The sequence below is a fragment of the Numida meleagris genome, chromosome 2 (genome assembly GCF_002078875.1).
Source record: "Numida meleagris isolate 19003 breed g44 Domestic line chromosome 2, NumMel1.0, whole genome shotgun sequence".
Lineage (NCBI taxonomy): Eukaryota > Metazoa > Chordata > Aves > Galliformes > Numididae > Numida > Numida meleagris.
In genome coordinates this window covers 47,415,981-47,430,685 of record NC_034410.1, presented here as the reverse complement: position 1 = coordinate 47,430,685, position 14,705 = coordinate 47,415,981, and the positions used below count along the sequence as shown (strand labels likewise).

The following is a 14,705-nucleotide window of genomic DNA, read 5'->3' as shown; positions in this document are numbered from 1 at the left end:
TTTAGCATCTACTTTTCTTTTTTTGTTTTACTTCAAAAGCAAACTGGTAACACCAATTAAATAACTCAGTCTCAACTGCCTTACCTGAGGTATGTGCCATATACGAAGAACAGTGACATCATTAGTCCATTCAAAAGAAAAATCACAGCAACATAAAAGGAAGCAGGGTCTCCCCACCCTAATAAACAAACAGACAAATATACATGAAAGTACATACAGTTTGTAGAACAAAACACAATCGTTATAATAAAGAATACTGCATATGCTAACTTAACATATTTACAGAATGAGCCAAAAAAACCCACAAAAGTGTAACCAAGATTCCTGGAAGATCAAATGAAAAGATTACACTCCTAAAATTAAGTAAATAAATAAATTTAGAAGGGGAGAAAGAGGCATAGTATTCGGGCAGGAGGGAAGCACTACCTACAAAGAAAGCCTGAAATGCATAGAAGGAATAAGCATGACCATAGCAACATTCTCTACAGATGTTTTGACTTTATAAAGGCTTTTAGATCTAGTTTGTATTCCCTATACTCTCACTTCAGGCATAAACATATATTTAAATGTATCACACACAATGCTCTTAGTTTTTTTTTTCCTTCATTAGCTGCCAAGAGATGTTCTAATAATGCACATCTTTCAATTCATTCATTCACAAACACTTCTGTGTTCACATGCCTATTCTTCTTTTTCTTGTTATTTCTTTAAATCCTCCTGCCTCCAATCATTTCTGCACAACAGCTAAAAAAGCCTTGTTCACGATAGAAAAGCTAGCAAAAACTTCAGTCTGGTACACAGAAATGTTTATTCAACATTGTTGAAGATACAGCATGACAGTTCCCCCCAAAAAAGACGATGATATGCCCACCAAACTTGGTAGCCTCAATAGCTGTGGGGTTTGGTTTTTTGTTGGTGGCTTGTTGTGTTTTTGTTGTTGCTGTTGCTGTTTTTTAGAACACCAGGAATGGTAATTTAATTTTGTCAGAAGCAATAAACAACCAATAAAGGTGTAAGTGAATCACTGAAGCTCTTGAGGAAGTTTGTACAGTTTTGTGCAAAGAAAAAAATATTGATGTGTGACCACACAAAAACATTTGAAATGGTAAAATGAAACAACTTTACAAACTGACTGTAGAATGTCTCAACTGTGTTTCTCAGTGAAGTACTTCCATTGCATAATGCTTAGTATATAAGACAATACTTTAAATTTTCAAAAAGGAATTTTTTTAAAAAAGCTAGAAAGCGACAGCATCCAAGTTTTGGTATCAAGTCCAAGACATAAGGTTGAAATTCTTACACTGAACATTAGGTCACAACACAAAATATTGTCCAAAATGGAGCCTTATAGATATCTTTTTCCCCTCCTGCTCTACTCCTCACATTCTAGTTATGGAAAAAAAAATACAGAGGGTAAGTTTTTGTCTTAGAATAAATTGCAGATTCTCCAGTAGCTACAGAAATTTAATGCATCTACAGAGCCTCCAATAGTACATAGGAGATCTTAGCACAATGTAACAAAGGCTCAGACTACAGCTATGCACATTTGAAGCGCAGTATAGCAGTCCAGCCTAGATTAGGGGCTGAACTATCTAACAAGAAAAGCCCACATTCTATTCACTGGTGATCTTAGAAGGCACAGCAAAATGCTTGTGGGAAGAAAGCAAAACAAAATCCAACTCACCCTCACAACTTTCAACAGGACTAAGATCTTTTCCTCTGTTTACAGTCCAACACATCTTTGTTGGTACACCAAGGAAATCCATAACAGCAGTATATATGCGGTACCAGCTGGCAAGGACCACCTAGGTAGAAAACAGGATTAGAAGTTTCTGAAAACTCAACACCTGACACAGAAAACACCAGTATTTTACACACAGAAAAACTGTGACTCATCTCACAGCAAAGTCACTGGTTAAAACTACCAAGATATTCTGTCAGATATAACAGACTTATAGAGTTCATAAATTAATAATGTGGCCATTCCAGTTAAGCTGCTCTGAAAGTTATAACCCAGAGGTCCCTAGACTGAAAAGATATTTCACCACTGCAGCATTATTGGTCCCAGCCCTGTGTCAAAGAAAACATGTACAAAAAGCGTGATTCCACCTATTCTTTCCCCGTGCAACTAATAAAACTGTTATGTCACATATTTAAGAAGGGCAAGAAGAAAATACAGGGAATAATAACTTGATCCCTGATAAGGTGTGCACTGGGCTTATGGGGCAAGGTTTTGGTAGCGGGGGGTTGCAAAGGTGGCCTCTGTGAGCACAGCCAGGTAGATGCCCCATGTCAGATCACAGCCAGATCCAGCTGGCTGTGAAAGTGACCTGCCACTGGCCAGGGCTGAGCCAATGACAGGTGGATGCGAGGGAGGCAGTTGTTTGTTTTCAGTTCTCACTGCTATGGTCTGCTATCAATAGGTAATAAAATAAACATAGGTCACTTTGAAAGTAATGCCTCTTATTTGTTTCCATGGAAACTAAAACAGATAGAAAGAGCACAATAACACTAACTGATAGAGCAAATTCTCAGCTACAGATCACTATTTTTCAGCATAGTCACCACCGTTAGCTATGCATTTTCACCAGTGATGAACAAGAGCCTGCATGTTGCACAGGCTCACTGTACTCACATGCGCTGTTTGGTCTCCATTAATGTTCAGCAAGCAATGATGAATGTCAGTGGGTCCATTTTTTCCACATGGCAGAATTCAATTCCACATCTTTGCTTCATACGCACTTCCATGTCAGACTGCTCCACGTAAAATGTCATTTCCCCTCCTGCTTGTAAGATCCCCTCAAGTACTGACATGCTGCAATGAGGTCTCCCAGGAGCCTTCTCTTTTCCAAGCTAAATAAGCCCAGCTCCCTCAACCTTTCTTCATAGGAGAGCCAGCCCTTCAATCATCTCTGGGGTCGTCCTTTGGACTCAACCCAACAACTCTGCATCCTTCCTGTACTGCGGACCCCAGGCCTCACAGTGGCAGAACAGATAGGGACAATCACCTCCCCTGCCCTGCTGGTCACTCCTCTTTTGACACAGCCCGGTATCCTGTTGGCTTTCCAGGCTGCAGTAGCAGCCCAGGCTGAGGGCTTGTTCAATCTGAAGAGACGGTTCCTGGGAGACTTCATTACAGCCTTCCAGTATTTAAAGAGAGATTATAAATATGAGGGAAATAAACTTTTTTTACAGGGGTAGATAGCGATAGGAGAAGGGGAAATGGTTTTAAGCTAAAGGAGGAGAGATTTAGATTAGATGCTGGGAGAAATATTGGAGGTGAGGTGCTGGAACAGGCTGCCCAAGAAGTTGTGGATGTCCCATCCCTCGAGGTGTTCAAAGTCAAGTTAGATGGGGTTCTGGGCAACCTGATCTAGTGCCTGTTTTAGGAATTGGCAACCCTGTCCATGGCAGAGGGGTCTGAACTAGATGATCTTTGAGGTCTCTTCCAACCAAAGCCATTCTATGAGTCTAAAGAATTCTGAGACAGTTTTCAGTTGCACACAGTGACAGAACAAGAGCCAATAAGCGCAAGCGGAAATACAGGACCCTCCGCTTACACGTAAGATTTATTTCATTTTTACTTTTAAGATGGTCAAGCACTGGAACAGGTTGCCCAGTGAGGTGGAGATACTCCAAACCAAATCATAGATAGTCCTTAGCAACCTACTCTATTTCACCTTGCTTAAAACAGAGTGGTGCAGCTAGGTGATATTCAGTCGTCCCTTCATTCAATTTTTCTGCAATTCTATGGTTAGATTATCTTTTCAAACTAGGGCTCTAGACATCATAATTCAATTTATCTATGCTCTTCACGTTCCCATAAGGTAAACCTTGTATATGCAAAATATAGCTACACCTTTTTGTCTAGACCCAGACTCCTTGCCTCAACATTGTGTCCTGCAAAGTACACTATCCCAAATTCCTGGGAGTTTCCTGAACGTCTGTGTCCTGGTACTGATTGTGCATATGTGCATACACAACTTAGACACTCGCCCCTTCTCCACATAAGCAATAATAGGACTGGGAACCAACTCCATATCATTTCTCCTAACACTTAAGTGTGGTTGTACACTGCCAAAAGAGTGCAAATGAAAGCTTAGGGATATCTGTCCAGCATACTTGCATCACCAGCCCTGAAGCTGACTTTACACTAAGCGAAATAAAGCATTCTTGCTGAACAAATCTTGCACAATAAAGATACAACTTAATCTTTTTATGTCACAAGTGCTTACGTCAGCTGCAGATGTTATTACACATGAATACCCCCTAACCTCAGCCTCCCCATCCCCAAGACTTTTAACTACTTCATACAAAGAACAGAAACATTTTTGCCAAGAGCTATTTCACATGAAACAGTTAAAACATGAGCATGAAAATGGAAGCAAGCCAGCAGCGCAAAATTGCTAGGTCAATTAGAACACAATGGCATTTTTGGAATTTCTACTGTATTGTATCAAATAAGTCAGTAAATGCAAAACTTGGAAAATAAAAGACTGGCCGTTAGACCTAGGAGAGCCTCTATGGACCAGTCCTTTGCTGTTAAAGACCATGTAGAAAAGTCAATCCCTTTTACCAGTTGCTTTTGATTAAGCACTTAACCCCGAACTACATGGGTCTTTGAAACACTCATTTCTCCAACTCAAATTTTCATCATTACTGCCACACATAGAAATACCTCCTGTCCTGTAAAGGTGAACAGCCAGTCAGCAAACTGGCTATTAGCATGAAATTAACACATTATCTCTCTGTCACTTCCCATCATTCACTATACAGCTACTGGAAAAGCCTTTACTATTATTAAAATTCAGTCTTAATGCTAACTATTGCACTGAAAAAGCCAGAAGGCTCCTAAAAATTAAACAGGAAATGAAACACTTTCAAAAAACCCAACTGGATACTGGGTATCAGGAGGAAAAAATTCACTGTCAACAAATAAATCCACAAGCACCTTCCAACCATCTATCACAAGTCAAACTAGATAAATCTGGAGAATGGGCTTTAAAAGTCAAGTTGCTCCTATTGATTATTTTTTAGATGCAGTTATGTAGAAACAAGAAAATTCAGGAAACAAATTTAAGAAAAGGGTGGTGAGACACTGGAACAGGTTGCCCAGAGAGGTTGTGCGTGCGTACCCCTCCCTGGAAGCTTTCAAGGTCAGCCTGGATGAGGCTTTGAGCAACCTGGTCTACAGCAGGGGGGTTGGAACTAAATGATCTTAAAGGTCCCTTCCAACCCAAACCATTCTATGATTCTATAAGATTATGAAGTATTTACACGGAAGCTAGAGATCAAGTATTAAGTGACTAAAAGGAGCTGACGAGACCACTGTCTGCTTTTCATGCTCACACAGGCGCAGAAAAGATGAATGAATTCGTAACATATCACTAAATTCAACAAGGCAGTGAGACTCTAGAAAAATCTAAACAAACAGACAAGCCTACCTATTTTGCACAGCAAACTACTTAATGTTTTAACAGAATGTCAACCATCACATTTCATTACTCTTGTTTTGTTTTCAGCATCCAACATACCATATTTCATGGTGATTCTGAGCATTCTGTTAAGAGTAAGTTCACTTGATCAGTTACCTTTGTTTTTTCCATGTCAGATTGTAGCTGAAGTCAATAAATCTTTCTCAGCTAAAGAGAATATATTATTCAAATACAGCACACATTCCTAACACTGCATTTCTAGAACTGAATTGCAGTCCCTTTGGAGTAAAAAACAAACCAACCAACCACAAGACACACCAATCAGAGAATACCAAAAGCATTAGTCTATGGCATTTACTTCTTCCTGAGCAAGGAAATAAAAAGCAAAAGAAACTGCTAAATGAGAATTGTATAAATACGTGTTAGCCAGGAACTCTTACACATGCATCTCCTGGAAGCAGGTCTGCTCTCACAGAGCAGGAGAATGAGTATAAATGCTAGTAACCAGCAATTACAGCCATAATTAGTCCCTAGTTCTCCAAGAAACAAGTTGTTCCTGACACACAGAATTACATAAATGAAGATTAATCAAAGGAGTTTGCCCTTTGCAAAATGTTTGAGAGACAAAGGCAACGTTGTAAGAGAGAAAATCAAACACTTCTGCAGTTACTGACATCTTTTTAGTGATTAAAAAAACAGACTAAGAACTTTATCTAATCAGGTAACAAGCGTATACAAAACAACTGCAATTAGTCTTCTAAAGAGGAATTTCTTCCACAACAAAATAAATTATTACCATTCTTGGATTTAAGGGCCACAGTAAACTGTGATTAATCATTAGCTCGTTATCCTACACAAAATGCAAGCCAAAATAATTTCTCGGTATCTTTATCCCTGCAGACATTGTCACATACCACTTTTGCTTCGTATGTCCTATCTCCTGAAGTGCACAAAGTCAGCAACCTACTTCCAGAGCTAAGAAGAAAAATATACTGGAAGTACAGAACTGGATTGCAACTGTGGGGCATGAAATACTAAGATGCTTATTCGCATTTGATTTGACATACTTGAACTTTGAGAACAGTAAATAACAATGGCAATTGACCACAGCGTACAAAGTAACTTTCACATTTTAAATTTGGAACTGAAATACAATAGTCAAGCCACATTTTGTTATTCAATGTATCTTCACAACTGCACTTTCCACGGTAATATTTCATACAAATTTATAATCAAGTCTAAAGAAACCAAAGATTTCTCAAATCTTTGAGAACCTTACTTTTAAAACACAGCTTACCTCTGGGTAAAGATTGAACCTTTGTAAGGTGTTAATCACTAAAGGATATTCAGTTAGTCTGTCATTCATAATTGCATATAGTCCATTCCAAAACGATGGTGCTTCAATAATGATCTTGAAATAGGAATAATAAAGACCCTACAAGGGCAACAGAATGATTATTTATGATTAGAGAGGTCACTTCTGCTTCACAAATCACCATATACAAGAATCATTTTTAAAAGGATTTCTGTATTATAACAAGCAGGACAAAATGATTCAAGAAGACTTCCCAATTTTCCAAATCCTTCTATTAGTGTTACTGAAACAACGTGGGCTTCCTTCCATTCTGCTTCATGACATGTCAGAATCTCTCATTTGTTTAGGTAACTATGCACTAGCATAATATTTCATAGTTCTCAAAATAAATAAAAGCTGCCATAAGGAATACACATATGCAAACATTAATTAAAAATGACTTTTAAGAAATGCAGCATAGCAAGAATATAATCAAAGCTACGCTACAAGATATTTGCAGTTTTGTACTTTAGATTCTCTAGAACCATATTTTTAAATTGTATTTCAAGCAAACTGCGAAGAGAAAAATTCACAGTGATCAGCTGAGAGAAATGTGAAAGTGTAACGTGTGTTAGCTGCAAGACAGAAAAATATTTCACTTATCCAGAAGGTATTAAGAAATTCTGTGAAACTCATGATCACAAGATTATGAACGGAAGTTTTCCAATCATTTAATTTTTATTAAAAGATAATCTAACCATTTCTGTGCGAAAAGCCATTTCTCTTTCTAGTGTTGACAGGTGAGAAAAGTGACGGTCATTTTCAAACAGAGTTGTTATGTGCCACCTGTTAAAAAAAAAAAAAACAACAAACAATGAAAACTCAATGAAGAGTTTTAGGACCTGCATTAAGTCATACATACCAAAGAAGACCTGGTAAGACATTTAGTACAGACCCAAAGTCTGCTTATAAACGGCTATTTTACTCAGCTGTCATGCCAATATTCTCCTCTATTCAGATAACTTTAACTGGAAAAAAATATGAATCCATAGACAATTCCTTAAACACTTTTATGGAATTAGTTACAATACTCAAATGCATTTTAACAGTAGACATTTAAAGATGAAAAATGCAACGCTATTCAAATTAGCAAGAATACATATTAGTAAATAAAATTCAAGTGTCTGACAAATAAAAAGAAGCACAGACTAAAAACTGGTGGGACTACTATGATGCACATGTAAGCAGTGTTCATTTTTCCTATTTTTTCTATTATTTTTAATTCGGATATCTGGGATTATATATAGACATTATCAATACTATTTAAGTAAGGATGAAACTAGGAAATTAAATTTAAAAAAATAGGAGAAATGCAAATAACTGGAGGCAAAATTTGTCCAAGTGAAGCTTCCTCATTAGAAAGGATGGATAAAAAAAAGGCAAAGCAATGAAGCAATGCGCACAATCTTCCCTTGGAATAGGAATTACCAAGAAACAGGCTACTAAAAATCAATAGCTCTTCTTGAGCTAGGAAACAAAAACACAGTGGCAGAAATTGTTACTTTTTATCTCTGCAAAAGCAGGTGGGTGAAAATCACTGTAGAAGCCAGTCTGTTTAAGGTCTAAAATACAAAAACTGCAGGTGAGGCTTAGGATGGAACCTGAAACACAGTAATTACATGGACAAAAATTAGTTTAAAATCCGTTTCTCTATACACAAAGAAACCATTGGCTAGACAAAGGTCAAAGAAAATATAACACGAGACTAAAAAATTAAAACACAGTGTAAATAAGCAGAATGAAGGAGGAAGTTGAACGTATTTACCTGGACCTTCAAAACCTACTCAGGTTAAAAAGGTCTGCAGGAAATGCAGCTGCTGAATTTGCACAGCTAAGCTACGATTCCTGTCAATCTCTTCCAACACAGGATATTCTACGAGTCTAATAATTTACCAGCTGGAAAGCAGGCTTCACTCTTAGCTGAACAAGCTTAAGAAACCTTTCAAATCAGCTTCATAAAAACAGAATTATTCATCTTAGAGGTGACAACTTGGTTTCGAGAGGAAAGATCTAAACATAAATTATCCAAATAGCTTGTCTAAATATAAGTCAAAATGACACTTTGAAGTACCACATTACTCTCAAACAGTAAATATAATCTTACCAGTGTAGGACTCCTGCAAGAGCAGCTGTAAAGGAAACAAAAGGTGTCAAGTTACTCAAATATTTAAATTGCAGAACATTAAATCATGCTCTTCTAAATAATTACAGTACTACTTCAGAGATGCTCAGAAGGTACTCAGCTTCTAGAGCAGCAGAAGAATAGGAACATCCGAATTAACTTTTATGGACAGCTCTTTGAAAATCTGAAATTATGCTGACGACATTCAGCAATACGCAGCATTCCCACCTGCATCGCGCACCACTCAAGGTGATCCATCAGAATCTAACATACCCATTTCAGCTATGAAGAAACATAAGTGAATTACAAGCATGGGGAAGTTATACATAGCATATTTTCAAACATTTTTAAGATGCCAACACAAGTCTAATTGAGACTGTAATTGATGAAAATGGTAGACTCTGTAATAGCATTCCATTTGACCATTTTGAGACTATCTGCATTGTTGTCACTAAGGCGCAGAATAAGGGAGGTAATCTGGAGGAACCATGGACACGACAAATCGTGATAAAGTGGTGGGTAAACACCACACATCTCTGATGTTCTGAGCATTACATGATCCGAAGAGATCAGAAACCACTCCACTTAGCATGAGCAGCATTCCCACTGTATCCAAAGCTCACAACGGAAAAAAACCCAGCATGAGTGAGGGATAAACAACAGACATTAAGACAGATGTACTCTGGCATTCCTAGACAGAAGTGTCCTGGTTGCTCTCTAGGCACACAGTGTCCCTCTGCCATACAAAGGTCAGGCTGACTGGTGGCCTTCAGCCCAAGGCAATCCCTGTGGCTAGCAAAGGGTCCTGTTATTTACATGGGTTATGTGCAGTAGAGGGCCCGAGAGGTGCTGAGCCCGTGCCCCTCTCCAGGGTGCTGATCTCCACACTCCTGCACCAGCAGGCAGGAGGGCTAGGTACAGCTCAGGTTGCTTGCACAAAGGGGAACCTTACAGCAGAGTACTCCACTCTCACAGAGACTACAGCCAGAGAGCTACTGAAGGCACACCTGTTCAGACTTCATGTTACACAGGTATGATGGCTTGTTCCTGGCAAGAAGCAGGAACAACAGGAAAGAAAGTAAAGAAAGTCATCTCCAAACACCAAAACTGATCTGGAAAGAGGAGTGGACTGAATATACACTTTGTGCCCCAGTATACATTTCCAAGACACATGTTCCTCTAACACAGAGCCTGGAATTGCTGCTGCTGCCATCAGTGGCAGTACTTGTTATTCTTGTCACTGCATGTGACGATGCACCAGGCTATGTTCACGAACTTCAATTTTCATGTTAAAGCTTTGTATACAAAGATAAGTGAAATGAAAATGGGTAAGACAGAAAACAAATGCTAAGATAAAATATCTAAGGGGAAAAATACATTTAACTACCTGTCTATACAATCATAAAGGAAAACGTTTACCTCAAGCTACATATTTTTACATACTAGCTAAGGTTACACGATACCACTTTTCAACTTCCCTAAAGAGTGTTTCAACTCCACTTTAGTCACTGAAGTTGTTTTCTCAAACAGAGGCCTGGATATCAGTTAAAAAAGAACAGCATAAGCTTTCTTTTAGATTTTTGTCTTTTTACATATACTTTCTAGGAAAAAAAAACCACAGCTAAAGGATTTCTCAGTACAGTTCTCAATGAGTGGAACTCAATGTCTTAGTAAACTTTCAGCAGCTGTCTTATTTTTTATACTAAGCATATCTACATTAGTTCTCATGGAGAAGTTGTAAATTATTTTTTTCAGAAAGGCAAATGACACATGGAATTCCAGGTAAGCACATCAGCTGTAAGACCGACACAGCAAGCCATATTTGATAAACATGCATGTTTTGCAACAATTATGCAGAAAGTAACAGAAGACTCCCTGCCTTTTACTTATTACACAGAATCACATTTGCAGACAGAAGAATAAGGCAGTATTTCATTTTTCAGCAACATTTTTAAGATTCCCAATAAAATTAGATGCTGAAATAAGCTTACATGATACTCACACACACTCCAACTATAAAAAAAAAGAAATCAATTTTGAAACAGATTACATGTTAAGTAAGTATGTGCAGTAGGAGTACAATAAATGCACATTAGCTGCTGGTACTGTTCATGACCTCAGATTTCACAGTTCCAAATTTGCCACATATACAGTATTTTCAGGTTACACATAAACTATCTATTAATATGTAAATGATACTTCAAACACAAACATCCACTTATTTCATAGAGAAAACAGGGTATTTGAATCTTATTCTTTCCTCCTGTAAGAGTTGTATTTAAAAATCAATCCTGTAAGTGCAAATGCATTCAATCACAGTTATTTTCTAAGAATCTCCAACATTTTTATGGAACTTCACAATATCACTCTATCACAGCATAAAAAGAAAACCTTTGATAATCACTCAGTAATTCAAGTAGTTACTTACATTTCAACAGACAGTACACATGATTCATAGACTTGCACTACCAGTCCAAATCTACACCTGTCAACAGACAGCATCCAGACGTACAATAAGCTTGTTTTGGATGGAAAGCACACTGATCAGCTCTCTTAAAATTACCACTGTTTGATCCCAATAATGTGTGGGATGGGAAGGGAAATTAGTGTCTTAACATTAGAATGACATATAAAACTACCATGTATCTGAAGTTGCAGTTGCCTTTTTCTCTCTGTGTAAGAACCGTAGAAAGCAAAGCATATGATCAGATTTTAGCAGACTGAGGTTATTACGTAAAATCTGATAGCTCAGTCTTCCTGTGTTTATCTGTATCCTGTGTTTCCTGTTCTACGAAGGGCAATGTGAAAGACACAAGAGATGCAATCCAGTTTTGTAAGCTAAATACTGAAGAAAGAAGCCATTCTTCAAAAGCTGTGATATACACAATTCGTTTACCAAGAGAACAACAAACATTAAGACACTGTAATACAAAAGGATACAAAACATATATGAAACTGATTAATACTTTCCAAATTTCCAAAGGGACTAGGTAGGAATACAGGACAACAGGTAGCAATGAGAAACATGTAAGCATGGACTGTTTCTGTGCCTTACTCAGGATGTTCCACACCATGCAAGCAGAATTAGGCCTGAATTCAACAATCATTTAAAACGTCTGGCAAAAGCATTGTAGAAGAATGTTCTTGAAAATCTGACAACTTTAATATGGCACCTACATTTGAGTTAATCTTAAGAGGAAAAAAAAAAACCACTCTATAACAACACAAGCTCCAATCGCAGAAGCCTCTATTTACAAAACCTGGACCTTAAAGTCAAACAAAAAAAGCAACAAATATTCAAATACCACTAAAACTTACTTAGTATATTTACAGTCTTTACTACTGGAAATATCATATTGCTATTTATAACAGATTCACTACTACCGGTTTATTAAAAGGAGCTATCAACAAATAGCTCCCTGAAGCATTCAGCTGGCTACCTGAGGTTTGCAGCCAAATTCAAACTCCAGAAATTATAAGGCTCTCTACCTAATCTGGTCTCAAATTTCAATCAAATTAAAGCATTCTCCCACTTCTGACCATCTGTTAAATGTTTCTGCGTCATACAAGTAACTGTTACTCTAGGAAATGCTGAATAAACAGAAGTAAGCAAGCAATTCAGGAACAGTTTATTCATCAATTAGTTTGTATGCTAAGTGTTGCTTTTCTGCCATTACTTTGCAAGGTAATCCATCAAACTGAAGAAACTCCCTCTGGCAACAAGGACCACCGGCAGTGTCATCAATACCACCAGCATCATTGGAATTCCTTGACAGTCTTTTAACACACCTTTTAGAGAACAGATAACTGTGCATCTGTTAAATACGCTATTAATAACATTTGCTGACTTTAGGAAGGCATTTTTTATACAATTTTGCAAGCAGTTTAGATGCTTTTCCACAGATTTTGGCCATTAGCCATTTTGCCATTTACTCCCAAATACTCCCAGAGATAATATTTGAATTTACATCCCCCTACAGCTTTAGGTTCCTTCAGCCACAATCCTTCCAAAACAAGCTGGCTTGACTACTTATCAACAGTTTTTAGCTTTTTCCTCATAATTAATGACTGCATAGGAGAGATCTATAAATCTCTCCTGAACAATTATTTTCAAACAAGTGTCTTGACATCACATAAGTTCAAAAAAATGACAAAGGAAGGTATTTCCTGATCCTTTTCCAGTGTAAGCCAGGTTATGATTTTTCTTTTCAAGTCACACTTCTAAATACATTTTGATACGACTTACAGCTGCAGAAAAAGAAAGAAAAGGAACACAGTTCTCCCAAGCATATTCCTTCTACTCACCCAGAATGAAAGTGAGCCATATCTTGCTGTCAGCTCTTACAATGGCGTCCATTCTGTCATCAACAAATACTGTCAAAAGAAACCAAGTATTTTAAGCATCGCTTGAGAACAGCCTCTGTGAATCTGTTCAAACTTTGCAGCGTTAGCGAGCTGCAAAAATCTCGACCAGACTTCAGAACTGCCGCAAGAATTTCATACAGCAAGCAAGTCGCTGTGCGTACATCACGGACAGCCTCACCATCACAGTGAGACTATTTGTGAGACTACACAAACAACTGGGTTTTTAATTCCCGAGATAACTTCTACCAAATAACTGGTGAAAAGGGGAGTCGGGCATATCCGCGCTACAGACAGATTTGTTCAAACAAGTCAGACTTTTACAGCACAAACCACCCTCCATCCTTCCAACGCAGCACTACAGAGACAAGCAGGCAACGCGGATGCGGTCGGCACAGCCCGTCAGCGCGATCAGCGGGACCGCCGTACAGAGTTACTCACACGGACAGCCCAAAGGGTGTCACGGCGGCAAGCGTTCCTTCCCTCCCCTCGCCCCCATTCCCGCCGACGCCCGCGTGGCTCTGCCCGAGGAAACAGGCACAGGGCAGCGGCGCGGGCTGCCGGAGCCCCCCTGCCCCGGGACTGAGCCCCGGCGGGGGCAGCGGGCAAGGTTCCGGGAGGGCCCGCCGCCCCACCTCACCTCGCAGCCGCTCTCCGCAGACGCGCAGCAGCCGGAGGGGCCCTGGGCCCGGCGCGTCCCGAAGCCCGCCGCCCGCCGGCCCCGCCCTGCCGCTTCGCGGGGGGTCGCTCCTGCCGCCCCGCCGCCCGCCGCCTGCCCGCCGCACGGCGCGGGCCCCGCCGGGGACCTGCCTGCCGGGGGAGCGCGCCGGGCCCCCGCGGCCGGTCCCGGGGCTGGAGCCCGGCGACCGCTGCCCGGGCTTGAGCGGCGGCGACTCTTTGTTCCCGCCTCGGGTCGGGACGGCCATCTCCGCATAGTCCCCGCCGGGGCCGGGAGCCGCGCCGGAGGGGAGGCGAGTTGGGCGGCGCTCCGCCGGGAGCTTCCCCCACCCCCGGGCAGGGCCTGGAGGCCGCGGGGCGGGGCCGCAGCCGGCGGGCTCCGCTCTCCGGGCCGAAGGGGCGGCCGGGCGCTCCTCCGCCGCGCCGCGCCGCTCCCGCTCCGCCCGGCTGGCCACGTGGGGGCGGGGGCGGTGCTCCACGGCGGGCGGTAACTGCTCCGCGCTCTCCGCCCCGCGCGCACGCACGCACCGCCCCGCAGCTCCGAGCCGCTCCGTCCGTCCGCCCGCCCGTCACCGCGCCGCCCTGCCTGCGGCCGGTGGAGCCCGCGGGCGGATCGCGGTCGGAAGGGGCGGGAGCGCGGAGCTTCCCGCTCGCCTCGCCCTGGAGGGACGGCCGCGGTTGGTCCGCCCGCCCCGCGCGAGCTGCCGCTGCCTACTTCTCTTCGTGTCCCGCCCTCCGGCGGTTCTCTCAGTTG

At 40.9% G+C, this 14,705-nt stretch overlaps 1 protein-coding gene across 2 annotated transcripts in view; it reads right to left on the bottom strand.

The window, feature by feature from the left end:
- DPY19L1 (dpy-19 like 1) overlaps positions 1–14,693 on the bottom strand; it is a 48,112-nt gene extending 33,419 nt beyond the window's left edge. The window contains exons 1-7 of one of the 2 annotated variants that reach the window (XM_021387156.1): positions 14,480–14,693; positions 13,217–13,285; positions 8,894–8,918; positions 7,488–7,575; positions 6,733–6,870; positions 1,685–1,805; positions 85–178 (exon numbers count right to left, since the gene is read on the bottom strand). In XM_021387156.1, the coding sequence (XP_021242831.1) occupies positions 85–178; positions 1,685–1,805; positions 6,733–6,870; positions 7,488–7,575; positions 8,894–8,918; positions 13,217–13,268 (518 nt within the window). In that variant the 5' untranslated portion in view covers positions 13,269–13,285; positions 14,480–14,693. Of the gene's footprint in view, positions 1–84; positions 179–1,684; positions 1,806–6,732; positions 6,871–7,487; positions 7,576–8,893; positions 8,919–13,216; positions 13,286–13,913; positions 14,221–14,479 lie in introns of those variants that run through there. The other variant, XM_021387155.1, reaches the window with a different exon arrangement.